The sequence below is a fragment of the Hermetia illucens genome, chromosome 4 (genome assembly GCF_905115235.1).
Source record: "Hermetia illucens chromosome 4, iHerIll2.2.curated.20191125, whole genome shotgun sequence".
Classification (NCBI taxonomy): Eukaryota; Metazoa; Arthropoda; class Insecta; order Diptera; family Stratiomyidae; genus Hermetia; species Hermetia illucens.
In genome coordinates, this window is record NC_051852.1 from 85,523,676 (window position 1) to 85,549,273 (window position 25,598).

General features: G+C 37.3%; 3 protein-coding genes across 8 annotated transcripts in view; 1 reads left to right on the plus strand and 2 right to left on the minus strand.

Annotated features, from left to right (window-relative positions):
• LOC119653542 (A disintegrin and metalloproteinase with thrombospondin motifs 1) overlaps positions 1–18,029 on the plus strand; it is a 414,702-nt gene extending 396,673 nt beyond the window's left edge. For 3 of the 5 annotated variants that reach the window (XM_038058222.1, XM_038058223.1, XM_038058224.1), the window contains exons 8-15: positions 2,495–2,637; positions 8,564–8,619; positions 9,339–9,465; positions 9,528–9,692; positions 10,402–10,633; positions 10,784–10,887; positions 11,012–11,892; positions 16,943–18,029. In XM_038058222.1, the coding sequence (XP_037914150.1) occupies positions 2,495–2,637; positions 8,564–8,619; positions 9,339–9,465; positions 9,528–9,692; positions 10,402–10,633; positions 10,784–10,887; positions 11,012–11,798 (1,614 nt within the window). In that variant the 3' untranslated portion in view covers positions 11,799–11,892; positions 16,943–18,029. Of the gene's footprint in view, positions 1–2,494; positions 2,638–3,021; positions 3,075–8,563; positions 8,620–9,338; positions 9,466–9,527; positions 9,693–10,401; positions 10,634–10,783; positions 10,888–11,011; positions 11,893–16,942 lie in introns of all 5 variants that reach the window. The other 2 variants (XM_038058225.1, XM_038058226.1) reach the window with 2 other exon arrangements.
• Positions 1–25,598, minus strand: part of LOC119653544 (homologous-pairing protein 2 homolog) — a 32,784-nt gene extending 7,186 nt beyond the window's left edge. Inside the window, exon 1 of one of the 2 annotated variants that reach the window (XM_038058230.1) lies at positions 25,421–25,598. Coding sequence is in view for 1 of the 2 variants with exons in the window: in XM_038058228.1 (XP_037914156.1) it covers positions 25,421–25,423 (3 nt within the window). In the remaining variant the exon portion in view is untranslated. The remainder of the gene's footprint in view (positions 1–25,420) is intronic. The other variant, XM_038058228.1, reaches the window with a different exon arrangement.
• Positions 24,612–25,217, minus strand: LOC119653545 (transmembrane protein 14 homolog). The gene is made up of 2 exons (XM_038058231.1): positions 25,012–25,217; positions 24,612–24,928 (listed from the first exon to the last, which is right to left on the minus strand). The coding sequence occupies exons 1-2, from the start codon at positions 25,085–25,087 to the stop codon at positions 24,672–24,674; spliced, it is 333 nt and encodes a 110-aa protein (XP_037914159.1). The 5' UTR covers positions 25,088–25,217; the 3' UTR covers positions 24,612–24,671.

Consider the following 25,598-nt stretch of genomic DNA (forward strand, 5'->3'; position numbering starts at 1 on the left):
TGAACAGATATCGGTATGAAAGGTATTTCGGAGAGAAGGCACCATATAGTGACAGCCTCCTGATTTTTTTCAGATTTTTCGGTTTGGTACTTTCTGAGAATGGCCCCCTTAAAGAAATGATCACTTTCAACCCCTCGCACTCCCCACGTTTCCTAGAAATGTCAAAACTAAGACCGGCTTCGAAAAGTACTAATCGAGACCTTTTATTTGATACCCCACATGACTATATTTGATGAAAAAAAATTTTACACCCCCCTTTTGCATGTATGGGGACCCCCCTTAAATTCAACGTAAAAGGATGTAACTCACTGCATGTGTGAGCGTTCACAGTTCCCACCTTTCTACCAAATTTGGTGTCAATCGCTATAACCGTCTCCGAGAAAAATGCGTGTGACGGACAGACAGACATACAGACAGACAGACGGACAGACAGACAGACAGACAGACGGTATACCGATTTTAATAAGGTTAAAAACTAACTAACTAACTAATGCGCTTTATTAAAATATTGGAAAACATAATGTTGTCATTCGTAACTGAAGACAAATTTGGAAGCGGAAGCTCGGCGTTTCAATTATGAATGATTTTGTGTATTCTAAATGCCTGAATATTTCATTATAGAAAAATTTCATTTTTACATAGTAAATAGGCCACACTCTAATTTTAATGTGACACTGGTGTTCTATACTGTCTTGAGGTACAGTAAATTCACATGAAATAGGCAAATTTGATCTACTGTAACTTTGTTAGTAATAGCCCTCCCACTCAATTAAAATATCACGCCTTGCGTTTCCGCAAAATATAATCCAGGCTACAGAGCGTCATGCCACCAAGTTACTAAATTCCGCACAATTATTTCATATTTAAAAAAATATTTATAAAATATTAATTCAAAAGCTATTATAACAGAAAATGTTATTTGGGAACTTTTTTTCTCCCCGACATTTCGAAACATTAACACTAAAACCTGCATATTGTACTAATGAAACAGGCAAAGCGTCTTTTGTTACAGGATTATTTTTCTGTAAAGCACCTTAGAAGTTATTTCGGCAGTTTGAATAGATATCGCAATTGGGTGTATCTTGAAGTCTAAATTTGTCATAAGGAAACCATTATAATTCTTTCCAGACTTTTCGCTTGGGTAGTTTCGCCTCCAATCTCATTTCAAATTTATGCTTTTTAATGCCTCACTCCCCCACTTTACAACCGATGGCAAACCTAAGGCCTGCTTCGTTATGGAAATCTTTAATTTATTAAATTATTGATTAATTTTTCTAACATTTTAAACCAGGCTTCTGGCAATAATATACTATATGTACATATTGATATGGCATCTTCTTCAATTGCCCCTGAAGATCATTAAAATGAATAATAATTTCCTAGAAACAATAAAATTAACAAAAGTTTCTTCCATATGTTTTCATACATCAAACTACATATTTTTTACAAAACATAAATAAAACATATATATATTTGAGAAATTTTCCGCATAAATCAATCACTGTCACAATATTTTGCAAATGTAAAATTATAAAGTGATGCAAAAGATACTATGGCATTGCGGATGGCATCGATGTTCTTTACCAGTAGAGGAGTATAAATGTGATTCGATAACAACTTAAACGAGAATTTAATGAAGGGAATTTAATTTAATTGGTTAGCTATCAATCAAGTGAAGTCCAATACGTAATTTGCTAGTTAGGCAATCTAATATTCTCATTACACAACTTTTCTTGAGGTCATAAACCATACATTACACAAATTCACATCATTCAGGTACTGCGACATAGTTCATAGTTTGGCGCTTTGTGAAATTATTTTAGAAGAATTAATATAGTTGCCTTGCAGCAAAGCATATGCAAATCAACAGGAAAATAGTTGCTCATGTAAGGTAAAAAGATTCATATGTGGATATAAGATTTTTTCAAGAAAATTAGATGTTGCGTATGTGAAACAAATTCTCGCTGGGATCATTATTTGCATTCAACATTACTTTTATAATGACGAACTGTTTCAACATGCAAAAATGCTAAACTTATGGATAACCATAGTTCTAGTTCAGAAGCTAAGTCTACTCCTTTCATATGAAATTGGCTATCATAATACTAATGTGTGGAAGGTTCAACGGTCGATAAATTGATTCTGATACAAGCCAAAACCTTTCTGGAATTGCTAACTAGGTTGATACATTGATAAACTTATTGAGACATCGTGTACCAGAAATGTAGTTTTTATATATTTTCGTCGTTAAGTTTAAACGTCGTATGAAAGTACCTGTTCACATAATCAAAATCTTGAAAATAATTTGAAATCTGAATCTTCTGCCTCTGATGTAACAAATTCGTGACTTTACACTTAAACCGTTGCGGCAATTCATGGTGATCTTATCTAGAAGCGACTATAAAATATTGCACATTTCACCAGCTTTATAATAGCTGTTAAGTGAATAATACATTTATTTTAAGTTTTAATGTTTTAATCTCATTTTTTAAAGGGAAGAGATGCAACACCATATCTAGAACGAAATCGTGTCGGACGAGATGCAATCGATTCGGCTGCAGCTCTAACAGATATGGGTAAATATCTGTTTCGCGAAAGACGGCTACCAGTGTATGATATAGCAGTTGCAATCACAAAGTGAGTATTATGATAGTAATAAAAATAATATGTGTACAATACATGAATTGAATGTTATTGAATCTAACGTTTGATGTACTGCGCTTGTTTCCTTATTGATATTTCGAGGAGAAATGGATGAAAGAAAATCATGACTTCAAATGTCATAACAGAAGATCACTCACTTTATCAATTTGAGTGTTTTATCTAACTGAACCTCAACCAACGGATTCCTTCATTTTACTTTATCTTCGCCTTCTCCTTCAGTTCTTATCCAATAATGTTTTAGTAATTATAATAAACTATTATTTTATCTGCTATTTTTAAATATTTTATGTATTTATTCCTTCACTTCATTTTTCTTTTTTGTTTCGATACCTTCTCTATAAAAATAATATTTCGCAGATACGATATGTGTCGAAGACGTAAAGGTGGCCGTTGCACAAAAGGCACAGCTGGTAAAAATAATAAAAGAAATATTATTGTAACATAATTCAGTGATTGATCCTTCCTAGTTTTTGTAAATTAGTTTCCATTATTAGATATTTATACATATTCATATTTAGTAGATATTCATATTGTAAATGCTTAAAAATTTCATATAATTCAGTTATAGATTACTTAGATAATTTTTACTGCTTGGTTTTAAATTGGCATTAACAATATTTTTTGCGCTTTGCCAGAATATCAGTGCCGTTGATTAGAAATGTTGAAATTGACTGACTTCTGAGAGTATAGAATAATATCAAAAATTTATTTTGCTGGGATTATATTGTCTTTACTACGTGGCTTACGTGAGAAATCCATCGAACATGACTTGATAAGAGACTTTACAATACATGCTTTATGTTAAGTAGAACTTCCGGTTTGCTCTATCATTTATTAGAGCATCATGAAAAAAAATTAAATCAATGGTATCTCCCGTGTAGGTGTTCAAACAATTCAAAGCGGCGCCAGAAAAATATCTGATCTGTTTACTACAATGACTGCAGCAACAAAAAAAATTCTAGATAAACGATGAAAATGTCTATTCACTGTTCGTGATATTTCGGTTCACCTCAGAACCTCCATATAAGGATAATACAAAACTTCTGATATTTTGCTTGAAACTCCGTGAAAGAAACGGTCGTTGTCAGAATTGGCATTTGCGTTAGTGCCACACGACTGAAGTGTGGCAGTGAAAGTGTGGAAGTGATTCAAGACCGGGACGGTAGACTGCAGTACACTGAAAGTGGCAATGTGGTCAGCATTGCGCTTGCCCGAGATTATTACCCTGATTTGACTCAGGTACTCATTCACAGCTGAGTCAACTGGTATCCAACATCCAGTCACAATGACAAATCCCTCTACCTCTACCTCTGAGATTTGAACTACGAACTTCCGCTACGACAGCCCAGCGCTCTAACCATTTCAGCCATCCAGACACAGAATTGGCATCAGAAAGTACTAATCGAGACCTTTCGTTTGGCATGTAGGGTGACTATATTTGGTGAAAAAAAGTGGTACACCCCCGTTCTGCATATATAGACACCCCTCGTAGGTTCCACATGGGATTATATAACTCGCTGCATGCGTGGTTTCATAACCAATTCTACAGTTTGCTCAAAAGGAAATATCTGCACCAGATAACTAGCCGGATCTAGCAGATGCAATTTTTAGCTATAAATATTATACTATATAATAAATCCAGAAAATTATAGTATCCTACAGACTCGATTTGTAGAACATGTCGAGTCAAAATAATCAAATAAGAGCTTGTGTGTTGTGCGATTTAAAGTATATACTGCATAACAGACGGTCAGAAATTTACAAGGAGCTTCCAAAAGGGAACGCCAACTAGACGGACAATATCTTACAGCTTGCCTCTCCTGTCTCCATAGAAAGAAGATAACAGTTTTCGTAAAGCGGGCGGCTCAGCAACTTGGTGACCTACATGAAAAAAATCAGGATAGTTATACCCATATCCACTTGAAGGACTGTGGTTGCCTTTTATTACGATAATGCTCTGATCTGATCTTGTACATCCTGATTTCAATATAATCTGACCATTATTCCAGACTGCATCTGTTGTCAGTTTACACATTCTCCTTTCTTCCCAAACTCTTTTGTAAATTCATTCCAGAAGATAAGCTTAACCGAGGACATGCTAATCAATTTATGAAAACAACTCGGAACACATCGTCTCTCCCATAGCTTGGTCAGAAAAAGAGAACTCGTTGCTGTTTGGGGTTTTTAATCAACATTCACGATAACCCTCCAATATTGAAATTCTATGAATAATGCTTCCTTAAATCGGGGATACCAAAATGCAAAGATCAGTCACATTACTGATCTTCAGGTGTGATATATCCAACTGACTCTGGATCTTACGCTGCTTTCTTCATCGTGAATCTCATTTTGGAGGAATGAAAATTCCACATGCCACTTACAAACATTTTTGATTTTCATAGACTATGCACACATAACGATATAACTCCCTCATTTTCAAAGGTTTTCAAGTCCAAGTAAAAACACAATGACAATAGTCTTTCAGCACACCCACCACTCCCAATTGTGTATATCTTAACGGAAAATCTACAAATCCTTCTTTGATCGATTTTTCGAGCAAACACTTCAAAACGGTTCAATAGTAGCCTTTATTGACAATACGTCCCTCTGAACCCAACTCATAATGCACCAAACCTTCGGCTGGTCCTTCGTTCTGATGGTTCTAAATTTTCTCGTATGTCAAACTTGTCCACTTATGCCTTATGAATTGGCGCGATTCAATGTATCTCAAGAGTTTAAAGAAGCAAAATCTAGACTCATGAGACAATGGGGACGGATTTCAGGCTAAAAATATCAACCAAAATTGAATCACAAACGTGGAATATTCCCACTTTTAGAAGAGGTTGTCAAAAGTTCTTCGTTTTTCTTCTTCTATATAAGAAGTAACAGGCAAGAAAAAGGAGGATTCCATTCATCACTTATGTTACTCTTGATGTTGCAATAGATTGCTTTCCATTTATTTTTTCTTGTCGCAGAAGGTATACAATTTTCCAGCAAATATGCATACATATTTGTGCAATTTTGATCATTTCTTTATGGATCATAGATTTTATCAAACTTAATGCTATGCTAATAATAAGCCTATAGAAACCCGACGTGAACCTTCTTGACCATTAAGATTCGAACCCGAAGTACGCGATTGAAAGCCTAACACTCAACGACCTCGGATACCACATTATGCATTTGAATAGATCCTTCTAAGTTTTCTCCATGTCCAACTCATGCAATATTTTAAGCTTTCAAATTAAATGAAAATAGTAAATATTTCTTCTCTAGCATCAGAGCTATTTTTTGGCCTTTGCCTTTCCAATAATGTTATTCCCCTGCACGTCGAAAGTTTGATCGACACAAAAAAGGCTGCTTTCCGCTTTGGATTCTTCCCTACAGACATGTTAACAGACTTTGGATCATTGTATAGCAGTGTACGTAGTAAACCCTCGACTGCTCTCTCAATGAGTCATGGAGCTTGGCTAAAATGGTTTAGATTTGAAGAAGGTAAGAGGTAGAATCGAACTGAACATAAATACCAACAAAATCAAGGTTCTCAGTGTGACAGGTCATTGCGCTCTTCCTATTTGCACTATTGGCCAAAGCATTGAATGTGTCCATTTTGGTAGCGTCGATTTTGATAGCGTTGCTTCTGCCAACGCTGGCGCCGAACTCTATATTTCTCAAGACCTCGCTGTTTTGCCCAAAATTTTAAAATGCAAACTCCTCAACACCAACATCAAGTTAAGTGATCAAGTGAGATTCCCCGGCAATGTTTTTTCTCATATAAGAGCAGTTCATGGCCCGCAAATATTTTCATATCTCTGATAACACCTGCGTTCCTCGCGTCATCCCACACTCTTAACGATGAACTAACGTAACCATATGGGCCAAGTACATGTAGGCGTGCTGATTCGAAGGATGGAAAAAATCACGTGGCATTCCATTACTGGCTATGCCATGTAATAGAATCCACTATGCTAGAATGGGCGACAAAAGGGAAGCTGAATAGTAGTGAAGGAATGTGAGGAGTATATGATGAGTGCAGGCTTCTTGGGAAATCCTGGAAGGAATTTATGCAGATTTCCGGAAAGCAACAACCGTTTACGTGCTATATCTCATTTAGGGAGCAGTCCTAGTAATTTTTTTATCCGGTAGTTTTAATTCGTAAAACTTTCTCGACCACGTCTTCCCAACATTTCCTACTTTTGTCTCTGTATTTTTGTTACGATGTCATGTTATTCCATTTAAGGGAGGAGCCTATTTTAGGAAGTCTCAAATGGCATCTAGCACAAACTTTATCTATTATGTTGAACGTCCGTTACCTTTTCAAATAAAGAATTCCAGCTAGACACTTAAAAGAAGGCGAGCGTGCGATAGGCTAGCTATTCAGTCGCACCGTAACTCGTTTGCTTTTTACTTTGTATCTACGCAAATATTGACTATTAGACTCTATATCTTTATGTGTAATCAATTTTTTCCGTCCTCGTAAAGCAAGATTGCCCCTTAATGCCTGTATCGGTACCAACGAATTCGTTAGGCCTTCATGAACTGTGATATTTTACCATTTCCACAAATTCAAAATCGGTGGATCTCGGCCCAAAACCATGATGTTTGGAGGGGGAGGCCTAAACGGAATATCGGTCTTTGATGATTATGGCAAATTCGTTATTGTATCTTATTCTCTTTGCAAATCGAATATTCTGCGTACAATACAATCTTAACAGTCCTTAAGGGGGTCATCAATTATATCTAGATATAGTGTAGGATATATAGGCAAAGTGATTTTTTGATATTCGAAGCCGTTCGGAAATTATAGTATTAAACACGTAATAAGTCACATGCCAGATTTATGTCGATTGCCGTAATAAAGCGCGTATTTATCGGTCCGAATGGCGTTCTAATGACTTCACTCAAAGGACAAAAATTGAAGTCAAGGCTGTTCATATGTTTCTTGAAGAAACCTAAGGTTTATGAGCTCGGTGTAACAGATTAATGTTCAGTTAAGATTTTATGGCTAAAAATCACATTCAACTTTTTAAATGCGTTTTTCTCGAAACTGCATATTGAAAATCTGCTGCCACCATAGCTCAAAATCTATCCAACGAAATTAATAATAATCAATAATAATCAATATTTGTACAGTCCGCAAACTAGAGTAATTGCGATTCATTCGGTAGCTTTTTTTCATTAATTAAGAAGCCTTAAAAAAACACCAAAATTCACAAAAAAAAGTTTAACAAGGCACCACAAATTTAGCTTTTAATATTTTTTAATAATCCTAGATTGCGGACGTTAAAATGCGGTTAACTTTTTTTCTTTAAGATGATCGCAGCGCCCTCTAGCATTGCAGCAACACCTTTTTTTGGAGATGGGTGTATAAATTGTTCTGTATTTTAATAACGAACAATGCTGTCGGACTGAAAAAAATATTACGCATCCTCAAGATAATAATAAATATATAATGAAAAATTCGTATTTGTATCTTTATCCAATTGGTCACAAAACATTTCTAAAAAAAGCGAAAAAAAACGGTCTTCACACGGGATGACCCCCTTAAGCGATAAAAAGTTCTGATTAATTGTAAATTTGTTTATCTCCTATTCTTGCAAGGATTCTTCTATACTCTCGAAGTCATGTAAACTATAATATTATACATACGCACTCATAAGTAAGTAAATCTAACAGGAAAACTAACCAAAAATGGAAATTCCGTCATGATGTCAACGACCCGCCCTTACAAATGTAGTTTTTCTTCTACTAAAGTCGGCCCCTAGAGTTGATTACTTGGTTATACATAATTTCATTTCAGCCAATACTTTTGTATTTAGCATTACAATCAACAACATTCCAATCATCATTCTCATTAGAAATTGGAGTAAAACATACCTTTCATGTCATCATATTACAGATTAGATATGTGCAGACGACTACAGCAATATGGTGAATGTAAACGTGGTACAGCAGGTAAATCATACCCAGCGCAGGAAGCATGGAAAAGTAGAAAATGTTTCTGTGAAATGTCTCTCATGATAACGAAATTTAGTACTTGATATCTTTTTCCCCAAACTGGCCCCTTCTTTGAAGGGGCATTCTAATTCTGAAATTGTCAGCACCTTTTCTTGTTCTAATCTGCATAAATTTCGAAAATTTCAAGAAAATGTATGCGTTTCGTCTCTTCTCACAATCTACTTTCATACTGCTTTGTGTGTAATTTTATCAGAATTTTCTCACTATCGAAATCTACTTGACTCTAATTCCTGTCCTCCTTCAAATGTGCATACAGGAAAAGTGAAGAACTTGCAAATTGGCAATGTTGCTTTTGTTCAAAGCGATTAAATGATATTCCAAGCTCAAGCTTGAATACTTTCACTGTGCTAATGTGTGTAATTCATTTTGTTCTCTGTTTCATCTCTCTGTTGAGTTTTCGTTTTGATATGCCTTTTTCCTTTCAAGTCTGTCAAAAGGATATTCAAAACTCAATGTGCAAGGTGAGTTCTACTAACGTTCATGGGTTCACAGGTATTTTCACTTTTAGTTCTAACATCATGGAAGCGGTTATCTCACCTCCATTTGTCTATTGTAAATCATTGACACGCTCTCCCCATCATAATAGCTAAAATTTTATCCACTGCAAGAAAAAGAAAATTCTAAGACTCTACTCTTCCCTAAAACCAAACCTGCAGGATTTGCATACGTTGGTGGTGCTTGTGTTGTAAATAAGCGATTAGAAAAGGTTAACAGTGTTGCAATTATCGAAGATACTGGTGGATTCAGTGGAATTATTGTTGCTGCTCACGAAGTTGGACACTTGTAAGTTTAACTAATGTTTGATTGACATTGTTTGATTCAACTTTAAAACATATTTTTGATAGATTGGGCGCTGTTCATGATGGGTCACCGCCACCAAGTTATTTAGGAGGTCCTGGTGCTGAAAAATGTCGATGGGAAGATGGTTACATTATGTCAGATTTAAGACATACTGAACGAGGTTTTAGATGGTCACCTTGTACGGTACAAAGTTTTCATCATTTTTTAAAGTAAGTATATATTGAGGAGAACCAATACAATATTAAGGGGCCACTATCTAACGGCTATCATTTGAGTTAAACTTTTTAAATTCTTCCACAATAAGGAAAAAATTATTTACTCCATGGTCATTAGTTGCTTTCATATTATTTTTGGTCTATTGGTATGCGTCCTTTTCTCCGACACGCAATGAAAAAAAGACTATCCAGTTCTACGCGAGCGATTAAGGATATTAACTATTTATAGATAGGTTACATTTAGAAAGAAACCTATCTACCCCGGCATACTTCAATCGTTTTTGGAAAAATGATAAAAAAAGAATGATATAATCATGGAGATGATTCCGTTTTCTTTGAGTTAGTTAAAACAACTTGCATATCGCAATGCAGTAACTTATCCAAGAGCAGGATGGAAAACGATGCAAAATTTGCTGATTGGTATTTTTCTCGATATCAATATAAACTAAAACAAGGCAGTAATATATCTTATGTTATTTGCTTACATACGTTCACTGGCAATCATGTAGAAGTTACGAAAACCTTATGGATTTTATACCAAACTGACCAATATCTCTCATGGCTATTGCTCGAATTCAGCGAACTTACTTATTTTACTCCTTGAAGCTATGTTTTGAACCACTTATTCTTTTATGTTCGACATTATAATTCCAAACATTAGTTTAATTGATTACTTCGCAATTTACACTATTCGTTTTTTTAGTGGTGATACCGCCAGCTGCCTCCATAATGCCCCACATGAAGATGAAGCGCTAGGAAGAGCAATGCCAGGAACACTACTTTCATTAGATGCACAATGTCGACGAGATCGAGGAACATATGCATGCTTTAAAGATGATCGAGTGTGTGCACAGCTATTCTGTTTCGATTCGCTAACAGGATATTGCGTAGCATATAGGCCGGCCGCTGAAGGTTCTTCTTGTGGTAATGGATTGGTAAGTTTTGTTGGTCCCAATTGTTCTAAACCACAAGAAGATAGTTGCCGATACATATTTCTATGACTAACTCCAATTTTTTTACAGGAGAAACAACATATTTCTCTCCCTATTAATAATACATTTCTAATAAACTTTATTCACCCACAGCATTGCTTAGATGGTCGATGTGTAGCCCAACCGCAACAACAGAACGCCATTCCAAACTACACACAAGATGGAGGTTTCTCGAATCTGTATCGTCCGGTTTTCAAGTAAGTCAATTATTTTTTCGAATTTTTCCAGAGTGCGTTAATTTGAGTTAAGCTGTTCGAAATATTAGTATCTAAGTTATTAAAAGAAGCTTATATACTAAAAGCGATATATTTATACCAACAGCGATGAATATGATGATATTGAAGATACGACAATAGTAGCGCCGCCATCAACAGCTGCACCACTAAAGTATAAAAAGCGGATCTATTATAGATCAACTACACAACAGACACCATCGTCATCAACGTCTGATAGGTCTTTTGATGAATACTTAAATAGTTTCCCCATGGCAACGGATATCCCTTCAGATCCTCCTAAACCAGAAAATTCTCTAGATAGCAAAAAACCTCGTTACACAACAACTACCACAGCAACAACAGCTATAACTACAACAACAGCAAAACCTCCAACTAGTATTAATCCTTTCTATTTTGGTTTTTCAAAATTTACTACCAATACCAATAAGCCACAACCACAGACACAACATATTAACAATAGATCCCAACAATCATCAATTGGTTCAACAATGATCCCATCAATTAGTTTATCATATTCAAACAACAATAATAATAGAAGTAACACTCAGATGAACACAAATACAGTGAATAGCAATTTCAACAACATACCAACAACGAAATTGACTAGTACAACGTTCAGACCTACTACCAGTATCACCACGACATCAAAATACAACTTGAGCAAACAAAAATTTGGTACGCCCACACCTGAAGAACTGTTTTTCAATTCGTACTTGAAGAAACTGAAGACGACAACACGAAATCCTTATAATTTCGATAATTTAGCAGAATACTATAAAACGACGCCAACTAGTGCACCGCTTGTAGTATATTCATGGAATTTCCTTGGAGCAAATAGCAAGAATGCCCCACCAGGCATTCTGTACGCTTGATTAATCATTGAGAATTACGTTTCGTTGAAAACACTCAATGATGTAGAAAAGTAGAATTTTATGAAAATTTGACACAATTGTTGGTTAGCACTGGGTAAGACAAAGTTCAAAATATGTATGAATGTGATATATTTCACTTTCCACTCATTTGTGCACAAACTACTTCTTCCTCAAGCTTCAAATTGTGTTTCGTAATTGGTTCTCTATCTGTATACTTTCTCTTATGGGGAAAATGTAAAATGGGTGTATCATTGTACTTTATATTTTCACTTGAAAATCTTCTATGGATGCAATGAATTGGTTTTTCTTTTGTGAATACTTTAATCTGATTTCTAAGAAGTTCAAGGAGGAGAAATTTCCTAAAACGACAACACCATACACAGTTTGACTATTGGTTTGTGAAAGCGGTAAAAATTAATACCAATGCACACTAAGTTTGCACCGTTTTGAACTTCAACCAATAGTAGCAAATATTATCTACCCTTGTGAATTTGCAAGACAAATTTAAAATTTCCCCAATCAAATTCAGAATTTTTTAAACTAATTTCAGAACTTTCCAAAGCGATTTCATAGTTTAACCAGCCAATTTCAGAATTTTTAAATATTTTATTATAAAGCTTTATATGAACTTTTTACCACTGAGTGATTCTTTGAAAACATGAATTGAGTTAATTGTTATGATTCGATCTGAGGAAAAATGATTCCCCTAAAATTTTGTCGTTTTTTTTCCTCACGTCTAGATTCAAAACCTAGAATAAAAAAATGAGTTCCTACTTCCTCCTAAAAGTGACTTAATTGTTAGATTAATCTTTAGATTAACTTTTCCAGCAACTTTTAGGGGGAGGATCGTTTCGGTTGAAAGGGGATTCATTAAAGTAAGGCCGTTCTCAATTCTTTCAAAGGATTCTGAAAAGTTTATATAAAACTTATATGTAATAAAATATTTAAAAAATTCTGAATATGAAATCAAAAATGAATTGGAAATTAAGAATCTAGTTTGGAAATAAAAAATTCTGAAGTTAACTTGAAAAAGTCTGAAATTAGTTTGGAAACTTTCAAGACTTTTATTTAGCACGTTTCTTTTTATTCCTCTGTGGTTCATAGGGCATCCAAAAAAGTTCTAGTTGTTTGTTTCCCTTCATTTAATTTTCCATGAAACTGTGTTTTATTATCACCATACTTAATGCAGTGCAAGCAGTGAGCTGTACGCAGCAATAGAAATATAAAATTTGATTTTATCAGGTCTGGCACTGTCAGGAAAATTAGAACAAGAAGCCTGAGAAAATAACTTCATAAATGCCATCGCAAAACTTATAAAGGAAGCGCAGCTCTTTCCTAATGTATGACCTTTCTAGGGACACTTTCGCCTGTTAATATACCGATTGGAAAGTCAAGGTATATCTACCTTTTGTAATGCTGTCCTTCTTCATCAAATATAACAGGGATTTCCTACGTCCATACATACATGCCTATACCCTATTACAGTATGTTATTGCGTATCTCAAACTATTTTCATCTACATACTTATTACATGCTATCCTCATACTATTCTTTGCAACTACTTGGGAAAACGACAAATATTGTGCCTGTTCTATTTTGTGAATTCGATATTCCAGTTCTAAGCGAAATCGAACATACAATGAGAATGGTACGAAATAGCAACCTTGATTCTGGCAAAACTTACTTCTCAATAGCCGCAAATTGCCAGAGCTAAACCTTAAACGCAATGTGGAATATTCCTTGAAGCACATAAGTTTAAAAAATATGACCATCCATATAACCAAATAAGTCAAGTAAAAAGCAAAGAGCTACACATATAGTACCCAAAAATTTAAAGGGGAGCAGGAGAAAAAGGAATCTATTATCATACGCCCGAATAAAATCACATCTATTAGAGAGTACATTAAAAACGCAAAATAATCTATCGATCTAATACGCAACTAATCGTGATATCAAAAAGTACAAATCTTGTGAAAATCAGTTGACGTCTGAATGCATGAAAAGCTTCTAAAAACGTAACATCAGATATCCTGAAATTTTAGCCACAGGAAATACCTCGAAGAAATACCAACTTGCTAAGTTGATTCCACTACTGTCTACATTCTGCGAGACCTACAAAAGATTGTTTTTAGAAAAGTCTTGCATCTCCAATGACGAATAAAACAAGGAATTTTTCAGAGTTAGTGGGATTTTTAACTGCAACATCGCAAATAGGTAAAACTGTACAAAGGGATGTTCTATCATCCATTCTTCTTAACCTGGCTTGGAAAAATTGAGCCGTGATGTTGATGTAATTGCCATCTCCTTCAAGTCTACTTAACTGCCAGCCTATGCTGGCGATAACTGCTTTCATGCATAGCGAGCAGGCGGTGCGAGATCTTGGGCGGCTTGAAAACAACACGAAATATATGATGGCAACGTCAGCACCAAAGGCAACCACAACATCAAATAGCACTAGTCAACTGAAAACATTGAAGACAAAAACTTCAGCTTAAAGAAAACTGTTCCGCTTGAAACATCTCATCTTGCCAGTTCTCATATATTACTCGGAAACCAGGAAAAAGTGCGGACTCTTAAACACATTCGAGAGAAGAAATCCCTAAAGAATTTTTCGTCCCTACAGGCGTTTGGACAATTCCATGGCCTCTATACCCACGGAATTTATGATTGATACCACGATCGTTTGACAATGGACAAAACCAAGCTCAACAGACTGCGATGAGCGGAGCACTTAACCCGTATGAGTGAAGATGATCTAGCCTTGAAAGTCTATGATGGCAAAACCTATGGTAGGAAAAAAGACGTGGAAAACCCTTTCTCAGATGGGGCGACAGCGTTGGTCAGGGCGACAGCGTTGGTCAGGGCAACAGGCAGCTTTTAGAGATCCCAAATTGATGGACTTTAGCGCAAAACCGGGATGTTTGAATTTCATTCCGAAGGCACGATCATTAAAAAAGAAGGTTTAATTAACACATGAAAATCTTTGTTGTCCATGACACGTTAATTCGTGCGAAAAAAAGCACATGTGAATTTTCGAATCTATTTATTAAAGCCATCAAGATATATTTATATATGACATTCAAAGAATATTGTGTAAAATTTTCATAAAGAAATATTTAAAAATAAGGCAATGGCAGCAATTATTCGGCAGCGTTACGGAAAAAAGTAGAATTGCGGTACCCCTCATAACTCGGTACTGCATTATTTGGAATCGAAAAATCAAAGTTCTTTCATTAGATACTAGGTAATTCTCGGGGGAGTTTTCGAAATTTCAAATTTCCCCTTTTGGGAACACTTTGAAGTGAAAAACGCGATTTTTACGAAAAAAAGTTTGGCTAAATTGTTATTGCAAAATAAAAAATATCAACGAATTTGAAAAAAAAAAACTCTGCAGCATTACCTCGTAAATTATATGCAGAAATAGTGTTCAAAATTTGAAAAGGATTGGAACAGTAATTGTGGAGTTATGAGGGGTACCGACTTTGAAAACGTGAATTATGGGAAAAACAATTAAACTTTGAGGACTAAAAAATTTGAAATAAAATGTTCACAAGCGATCATTTATCATTGATGCCAGATCCATAAAGAATGTTGTTATCAATGTGTTTGCTCCTACGACGAACCGTGCCTTCTTTAGTTCGTTTTTTAGCTTCCTGCTCCATATAAGCTACAATATCAACGATGACAGAGGTTCCACTCAAGAGCTCTAGTGAGGTTTTCCAAAGGGAGGTATTTTGTCATGCGCTGAGTCATGTATGAGTCATGGTTGCTTAAACCGCTATATCTTCCTTATTTTTGCTCCGATTCATCTCAAATTTTCACACAATATTCTTGAAAGATTCAGAAAATACACGCACACAACTTGATAATTCGAACTTGGGAATTCGAACTTTTCTCTTTGTCCGTTGAATTTTCTATTAATTAAAAGTTTATTTTCGCTCGCTGCGAAGTCAATGGAAACTTCTTCATTTTCAATAATAACGCAGAGTATCTTAACTTATGATGTCACGGCAACTTTGCGAAAGGTTAAGATTAATTAAATAAATATTTTTTGTATGAAACATTGATCCACTACACTACTATCTTTTTATCGTACAATGCCAACATAATGTGATTATTATTTCTACCTCTCTCGATGGATAGTGAATGATTAGGGTTCGACTTCTGATCAATAAATTCATTGTCTGATCTTTTAAAAATAGGGAAAATAAAACTATCCATCCCTTAAGTCATTGCATCATATAATATTGTAAATAAATTTCAAATTTTAATAATTCTTTCGGTAAACCAAATCTTTTCTATCGTTCTATCTTTGCATCTCTCTTCTTTTATACAATTTAAACTAACAGCGCAAAGATCTTCAATCATTTTTTTGAATGCAAAATATTTTTTGGATTTTCGTAGGTCCATATTTCCCTACATACTCGTATATGCTTAACCTGAACAAATCATGCAAATACTCACTTGTCTCCTTTATTATACTCTTGGAAAATTAAGTGCAAAAATTTAGAAGAAAAAAAAACCTGAAAACTGTTTGAATTGTTGCCTAGCAGACCTCTGCATGAAAGTATCAATGTATTCCCAGGAAGCTTAACTCTATGCGCACAACAAAAACAAAATTGATTTTAACATAAGAAGAGCAAGTTTGCTAATAGTTCTAGACGATTTTACTTTTGCTGCATATTTTTGTCAATAATGTTCCTCGAAGGAAACTTGAATTTATTATTATTTCAAGATGCCAACTTTTGCCTTCCAATCTGCTTATCAAATCTTTAACAAAATACTACCTTTGGACTCCTACTTTCAAACACTTGACCTCTGTACTTTATTGACTTCACTACCTACCACTTACCCACATTCAGATTCTGGCTAACGCAAACGCTTTCAACGCAAGTAAATGAACAAAGCTGAAACGTTACGCGACATTTTACTACGCCAATATCAATATACTCGTATCTATCATCAAGGTCTAAAACCAACATTCGAACATTTGTAATTTTCGCTCAGCGCCTAACAACTTTTTATTAACGCCATACCAATTGTCCGATCATCACCAAACAAAATACGCTCCCCAAAAAAAGTGTTGTGAACGCATCCTTTCAAGCCTCAATTTTACTAACGCCAACTTTTTTTACTACTTTCAGCGGGAAAAAGAAATAAGAAGCGACGTCTGCGGAAACCAACGAGATATTGCCATTATTTTAAAAATAATAGCTAGAATACTACTATTAATAACTGAGTAAATGAATAGTTTAACGATATTCTAGTTTAGGACTAAATTTGAGTTACGTTGACTGCAAATATATAGGTGAAATTAATTATTTTAGAATTTTTAATACATACATAATTTTATTATGTATACGTGCATATGTGATAATTTTTTCTTCACGATGAATCCTATATTTTTTTGGTTCAAACAAGGGATATAAACAAAAATTGCATTGAGAATGCATTAGGAAATATAAAAAATCAACAAAGTATGTAAAATGAAAACTCAAATCAGATTTATGGGAACTATTAATATAAGGAAATCTCCAATCGTGTGCTAAAATTATTGAAAAATTAGAAAAGTTTACGCTATATATACCATATATGTTCTAATTAAGTACGAAGGAAAACTAAAATGTAGGAGTACTATTATTATCTATATACAAACTGCAATAACTATTGTGAATTGCATAGCGATAGACAAAAAGGATAATTGCAGATATTCCAAAAAACTTGTAAAAAAAACGCATATAAGACTTGGAATGAGAACGATCAAAATCTACGAATAAACAACTGTATCATAAAAATACTCTTTTAGATAGTGCATATTCATAAATTATTTTTATACTACATACCAATACCAACCAAACATTATGATGACAACCGTTTACGAACAAAATCAAATTGATTGACCCTAGTGCAGTATTATTCATGTCAGAGAGTTTTATGTGAAACAAAAAATACTAACATGTGTAAATTTATCTGCAATTGTTCAGAAAGTAATGCAAGAATGCACGAAAGTGAAATGAGAAACTATTAAGTATATTCTCAATAGAATGGAGATATATTCTAAATAAAATGAAAGATACTGGTAGAAATATATGTAGAGTATGAAATAATGTCTAGCGATATTTCATTTTTTATTGTTTCACATTCTATATTATATGGTGAAATTTTAAAAAATCAAGTCTACAAATATGTAAAAATGGAAAATATTTTGTAATAAAATACCGTAAGAAAATATTTTTTGACAAACCATTTATTATAATCATTCTGCATGTGGCCCTATGAGTTTGGGCTTAAGGATGCCGCGAATCTGCTGTCGGGCTGATTCTGACGGTTACCCCAAGGCGCGCTCTCTTGACTTGAGAGCTGGTTTCTAACAGATTTCTATACTACGAGATTCCGATCCGGGTTAAAAGGCATCACAATTGTATAATACTATGCAGCAATGGAGACTTCCGATATAGTGTAGAAGGATGCTTTCTACGATTAATTACGCAGTTCAGCGCAGGTTTCCTAAAAGAGAAGAACTTTAGCGGCCACGTGGCCATCTATGATGTCGAGCAACTGAAAAGAACATTTCACCATGGTTCTTAACTGCATCACATCCGGTGCGGTTCCTGGATGGCTGAAATAGCTAGCCACCGTAACATTCGGATACGGACTGTTCCTCCAAGCATCTCGAAAGCTTGATCAACAGAGATTATTCTAGTTTCCGCTCCGCAAACTCCTGCATTGCCCACATCAACACTCTACTAATCATTTTGGAACAGAGCGCGGAGTTTAGATCATCACTTCACTTACTCTTAATCAATTTCGAGAGAGCTTTCGATAGTTTGAGCAGGAAGTGTATCTGGTGTGCCCTACGCAGAAGGAGCATAGCAGCGTCCGGAGGACGTGGAGGAATGCAATGGACTACAACATCTTTCCTCAAACACCTCGATCACGCTGATGACATTTGTTTGCTCCCTCATCAGCTCACAGACCTTGACAAATGGCTCTGGATTTGAAAGAGAGGCAAGTAGAGTTAAACTCAAGGTTAATACCAGCAAAACCAAGGTACTCAGCCTGTCGAGTCATTATATTCTCCCTCATCATCAACATCAACGGCGCAACAACCGGTATCCAATCTAGGCCTGTCTGAATAAGGAACTCCAGACATTCCGGTTTTGCGCCGAGGTCCACCAATTCGATATCCCTAAAAGCTGTATGGCGTCCTGACCTACGCCATCGCTCTATCTCTGGCAAGGTCTGCCTCGTCTTCTTTTTCTACCATAAATATTGCCCTTATAGACTTTCCGGGCGGGATCATGCTCATCCATACGGATTAAGTGACCCGCCCACCGTAACCTATTGAGCCTGATTTTATCCACAACCGGACAGTCATGGTATCGCTCATAGATTTCGTCATTGTGTAGGCTACGGAATCGTCCATCCTCATGTAGGGAGCCAAAAATTCTTCGGAGGATTCTTCTCTTGATCGCAGCCAAGAGTTCGCAATTTTTCTTGCTAAGAACCCAAGTCTTCGAGCAATACATGAGGACCGGCAAGCTCATTGTGTCGCCATCGCTCCATCTCAGGGTCTGCCTTTCTACCATAGATATTGCCCTTCGTCGTTATGTAGACTGCGGAATCGTCCATCCTCATGTAGGGAGCCAAAAATTCTTCGGAGGATTCTTCTCTCGAACGCAGTCAAGAGGTCGCAATTTTTCTTGCTAAGAACCCAAGTCTCCGAGCAATACATGAGGGCTGGCAAGATCATCGTCTTGTACAATAAGAGCTTTGACTCTATGGTGAGACGTTTCGAGCGGAACAGTTTTTGTAAGCTGAAATAGGGTCTGTTGGCTGACAACAACCGTGTGCAGATTTCATCATCTTAGCTGTTGTGATTTTCCACCCTAGACAGGGTCCCAAAATTATAGTCTCCTATCTTTATTCTTCCTGTTTGACCAGTGCGGTTTGATGTTGATAGTTGGTTGGTTCTTGGTGCTAACGTTGCCACCATATATTTTGTCTTGGCTTCAATAATGTGCAGCCCAAGATCTCGCGCCGCCTGCTCGATCGTTTCCTGTCTCTATGTTTCACTACTTTTCATAAATTATGACTTGAACCAAAGAAACACTAACTGTCTATATTCTGACAATCGTAAATTATATATGCAAAACTTTACGTGATGACATCTTACGTTAAGTGTCTTACAGTAAGCGATATTTCATTATCCCCATCGTAAATGCGGCACTATGCCACCAACTCGATATCCCTAAAGGCTGCCTGGTGTCCTGGCCTACGCCATCGCTCCATCTCAGGGTCTGCCTTTCTACCATAGATATTGCCCTTGTAGATCCTGATCCAAACAGATGAAGTGACCCGCCCACCACAACCTATTGAGCCGGATTTTATCCTCGTAGATTTCTTCGTTATCGTAAATGTTATCATCATCATCAACAACGGCGCAACAACCAGTATCCGGTCTAGGACTGCCTTAATAAGGAACTCCAGACATCCCGGTTGTGCGCTGAGGTCCACCAATTCGATATCCTTAAAAACTGTCTGGCGTCCTAACCTACGCCATCGCTCCATCTTAGGCAGGGTCTGCCTCGTCTTCTTTTTCTACCATAGGTATTGCCCTTATAGACTTTCCGGGCGGGATTCATAGATTTCGTCATTGTGTAGGCTACGGAATCGTCCATCCTCATGTAGGGAGCCAAAAATTCTTCGGAAGATTCTTCTCTCGATCGCAGCCAAGAGTTCGCAATTTTTCTTGCTAAGAACCCAAGTCTCCGAGCAATACATGAGGACCGGCAAGCTCATTGTCTTGTATAGTAAGAGCTTTGACCCTATGGTGAGACGTTTCGGGCGGAACAGCTTTTGTAAGCTGAAATAGGCTCTGTTGGCTGACAACAACCATGCGCGGATTCCATCATCATAGCTGATATCGGTTGTAATTTTCGACCCTAGATAGGAGAAATTATCAACGGTCTCAAAGTTGTATTCTCCTATCCTTATTCTTTCTGTTTGACCAGTGCGGTTTGATGTTGTTGGTTGGTTGGTTTCCGGTGCTGACGTTGCCACCATATATTTGGTCTTGCCTTCATTGATATGCAGCCCAAGATCTCGCGCCACCTGCTCGATCTGGATGAAGGCAGTTTATACATCGCGGGTGATTCTTCCCATGATGTCGATATCGTCAGCATAGGCCAGTAGTTTGGTGGACTTAAAGAGGATCGTACCTCTTGCATTTACCTCGGCATTACGGATCACTTTCTCGAGGGCCAGGTTGAAGAGAACCCTTGTCGTAGACCGTTGTTGATACCGAATGGTCTTGAGTGTGATCCTGCTGCTTTCATCTGGCCTCGCACATTCGTCAGTCTTATCAATTTCGTCGGGATACCGAATTCTCTCATGGCCGTGTACAGTTTTACCCTGGCTATGCTATCATAGGCGGCTTTAAAGTTGATGAATAGATGGTGCAACTGATTTTCATATTCCAACAGTTTTTCTATCGCTTACCGCAGAGAGAAAATCTGATCTGTTGCTGATTTGCCTGGAATGAAGCCTCTTTGGTATCGGCCTATGATGTTCTGGGCATATAGGGCTATCCGGCCTAGCAAGATAGAGGAGAATATCTTATAGATGGTACTCAGCAACGTGATACCTCTATAATTGCTGCACTGTGATATCTCCCTTTTTTTGAATGAGATAGATAATGCCTCTTTGCCAGTCGTCAGATATTGATTCGCTGTCCCACACCTTGAGCACAAGTTAAAGGACAGAGCATCAAAAGCGTTGATCAATTTATATATCTAAGAAGCGTGGTTTCTGCCAATGGAGGCATCGAACTGGATGTTGAGCGACACATTAACAGCGCTAGGTACGCTTTCGTTGCCTTGTCTAAAATCTGCAGTTATCTCAACACCAAGGTCAAGAGGAGACTGTTCTGTGCTAGCGTTTTTTCTGTGTTGCTATACGGGAGTAGTACATGGAAAGTAACCCACATTATTACTCGAAGGTACCAAACCTTCGCCAACACCTGACTGCGACGTATCAACAGAATACACTGGCCTGACACTATACCGAAGAACTTGATCGGCGCACAGGCCTGCTTCCCGTACGCAATGTGACCAGAAAGCGGAAATGGATAGGTCACACATTAAGGAGGGGCGACAATTGTATTACTGATCCGGCCCAGCAAGATAGAGCAGAATATCTTATAGATAGTACTCACAAAGTGATACCTCTATAATTGCTGCACTGTGTGATATCTCCCTTTTTATATATGAGACAGATAATGCCTCGTTGCCAATCGCCAGGGATTGATTTGCTGTCCCATACCTTGAGCACAAGTTGATAAACCACTTGGTGTAACTGGTTGCCTCCATATTTAACTAATTCGGCTGTAATTCCATCGGCTCCTGGCGACTTATGATTTTTAAACCGATGAATTGCACGGACTGTTTCTCCTATACTTGGTGGTGGCAGTATTTGTCCGTCGCCAGGCAGGACCTCCAACTCGCCGATGTTCTGGTTGTTCACTAGCTCATCAAAGTATTCAACCCATCGCTCCAATATGCTCATTCTGTCGGAAATCAGATTTCCCTCTTTGTCTCGGCAGGATGAGCATCGTGGTGTATAAGGCTTCATCCTGCTGACTTGTTGGTAAAACTTCCGCGCCTGGTGCGGTTGCTCCCTGTACTTTTCTAGTTCACAGACTTGTTGGTTCTCTCAGGCTTCCTTTTTCCGTCTGTGAAGTCGCTTCTCCGCTCGACGAAGTTGTTGATAAGTCTCTGCGCGTTTTTTGAGAATGCAACATTACCCGGTATGCAGCATTCTTCCGTTCCATTGCTAGCTTACATTCATCGTCAAACCAGCCGTTCCAGACTTTTTTTGCGGCTGGGGCCAAGTATCTTTGTGGCCGTATCAATAACGTTCTTCAGGTGGTTGTGAAGATCATTTGTTGATGCTTCATCTCCAGGACTTCTGTTGACCGCGGTTATTGCGGCATTCATTTGCCTCTTATAGGTGTCAGTTCAGTATTCACTCTCACCTGATTGTCAGAGGGGATTGTAGGTGGTGTTGTAATTCGAAGTCGGAACACCATGCCAACGAGATAGTGGTCCGAGTCTACATTGGCCGCCCTATATATATATATATATGACATTTATCAAGGCTGAGAGGTGGCGGCGTTCAATCAGCACGTGGTCAATTTGGATAAAAGTGGTCCCGTCTGGAGAAGCCCACTTATGTTTGTGAATCGCTTTCGGCGCAAACCAGGTACTTCCAACAACCATTTCGTGTGATACTGCTAACTGGATAATGTGCAATCCGTTATCATTGGTATCCCTATGTAAGCTATGGGAGCCGACGTATCGCCTGAATACGGGCTCCGTCCCTACTTGACTGTTGAAATCTCGAAGTATGATTTTAATATCATACTTGGGACAGGCTTCGAGGGTCCGCTCAACTGCCTCGTAGAAGGTATCCTTCTCCGACTCTGCAGTCTCCTCTGTAGGGGGGTGAACGTTTACGAGGCTTATATTTCTAAACTTGCCTCGCAAACGCTTATATGTTCAAAGTTTTCAAAGCCGATAACAGCAGGTTTTATTTTTTGGCTGACTAAGAAACCTACTCCGAGCTCATGGTTTACTGGATGGCCGCTATAATATATGATGTAGCGGCTCTTCTCCAGGAAACCGGTCCCTGTCCATCGCATCTCTTGTAACGCTGTTACATCAGCCTGTAAATGTTATATATATGTAAAGTATTACGTGATACCGTCTGACGTTAAGTATCTTCGGGTTAATTTACGATGCGCATACTCAATCAGCAATTCAAATTGTTTCATGAATGAATGAACGATACGTTGAGCTGTGTTTTAGATGAATTTCTGAATTCATTTACTGGAATCTTATAACGAATTAACGTTTGCACAAATTTATCTTTATCTACCTCCTGTTTCAAGTTCATCATACACATTTTTTGAGACAATGTTCATCATAACGTTGACCTTGTGGTTTTTCATATATTTTTTTATAAAGTTGTGGGAGCGAACTGTATTCTCAGAAATGTTCAACGATCGCAGCAAAAAGGCGCCAATAGACTCTTCACCGAACAAATAAAATACCAAATGCAGTTTCTATTACACCCCGAATCCTCTGTAAAGGATAATTGAAAAAGTACTTTTAAAATAGAATATTTCTATTGCAATACTGTTTCATCATTCTCTTTCGCCGCGTCCCCGTAAAGTATGCAGACAAGTATAGTAGATAGGCAAATTCGATGTCCTTCCCCATCTATATTTTTCACTACCAGTCACGAATTAGGGATCAACGAAATACTGCCACTCTGTTCTTACGCCAATCCTAAATGGTACCTAAAATAGTACGTGACAGCGTCTTACGCTAAGTATCTTACGATGTGAGACGTCATTATGCGCATCGTAAATGCGACATAACATTCTATAAACTTACAACAACCGTAAATGATATACGGCATTACTCTGCTCATCAATGTTTCGAAAAAATTCTCAAAAGAAACGATAACGCTATTTACATTCATGTTGACGAATCTTTTTTACATAATATAATTAAGCAAGCATAATTTTCTTCATTAATCTGTAGGAAAATTATGACAACCTGGGCCATGCTATCATTTCACCGCCGACTATCACTCTTGAAAAGCATAGCCGCTCGTGCGCGCCTGAGACGTGCGGGCGGCCATGTAGCACCACAATAAATTTTGCATGAGAATATCTCCGCCTTAAAGTCTTCGCAAAATACTTCACCTCAACACTGATTCCACTATCAATCAATAAAAATCATTAGATACGCATTTCTAGACCCCAACGATTTATTCGTATAAAAACAACAACCAATCTTGCTTAATCTACTGCCTGCCGGGTATTGGTAAGTACTTATTGTAAACGAAAACATTTCTGATAAGAGCAGCGCAGGAAAGCACGCAGATAAGTCCCGCTGGCATCATCTTGCCAGACTTTGACCAACGCGAGCCCATGATCCCAGCCAATACTAAGGACGTTCCAAACTGTAGTAATGGCTTCGGAGGGTTCTGCGAATTGAAATGAGCTCCGACGCCCAGGATAGCACCAAAAGCCAAGCCAGCGCCCAGTGACGGAATTGACCCTGATTAAATGACGATAAGCATGAGATAGCGAAATTCTACTAACAATTGTCTTCAGAGCTTCCATTCTCCATTCCATACTCACCGGCCTTTACATAACCCATAACTCCGCCTGCTGCAACTGTAGCAGCATAGATATAACCCAGAACATCTAAAGCCATGTTGCACTAGGTCCCCAAGGAAACGTTTCAGTTAAGAAAGGTACTAATTTTCTAGAAATGTTTTCGTTAGTTAGGAGAACCGCACTACACTATGTAAAGTGACAACTCATGAAAATGGACTGACTTACCGGTAGTGAGAATGTACGGGTACGTCACTGACCGGTTTGTTTTGAAAACAAACTTGGTTTCGAGGTTAAGTGACTGTTTGGATTTCGTTAATGTCTGTCTTCGAAATTTATTTTGATCCTCCAACATCTTCAGCTCATAATTCCCCCATTGACATATCGAAATTTGATTGCAACCACAAACCCCATCTATTGAAAACTGACTTACCATTGTGACGCTAAAGGCACTTGATACAGATTACCGGAATCTCACGGAAAGCCGCATTCACAACCGCGTCGAAACTCTAAGATACGTTTTCTGCGCAAACTACAATAGGACGGGGTTAAACACTTAAATTTATCCGCCGATCGCCGGCAAATATAACCCCATCAGCAAAACGTCAAAG

Excerpts from the sequence above, each read along its gene's own strand:
- LOC119653545 (XM_038058231.1), bottom strand. The coding sequence starts at position 25,087 with ATGGCTTTAGATGTTCTGGGTTATATCTATGCTGCTACAGTTGCAGCA. Across the intron at positions 24,929-25,011 it reads TATGGGTTATGTAAAGGCCG|GGTCAATTCCGTCACTGGGC; the intron begins GTGAGTATGGAA and ends TCATTTAATCAG.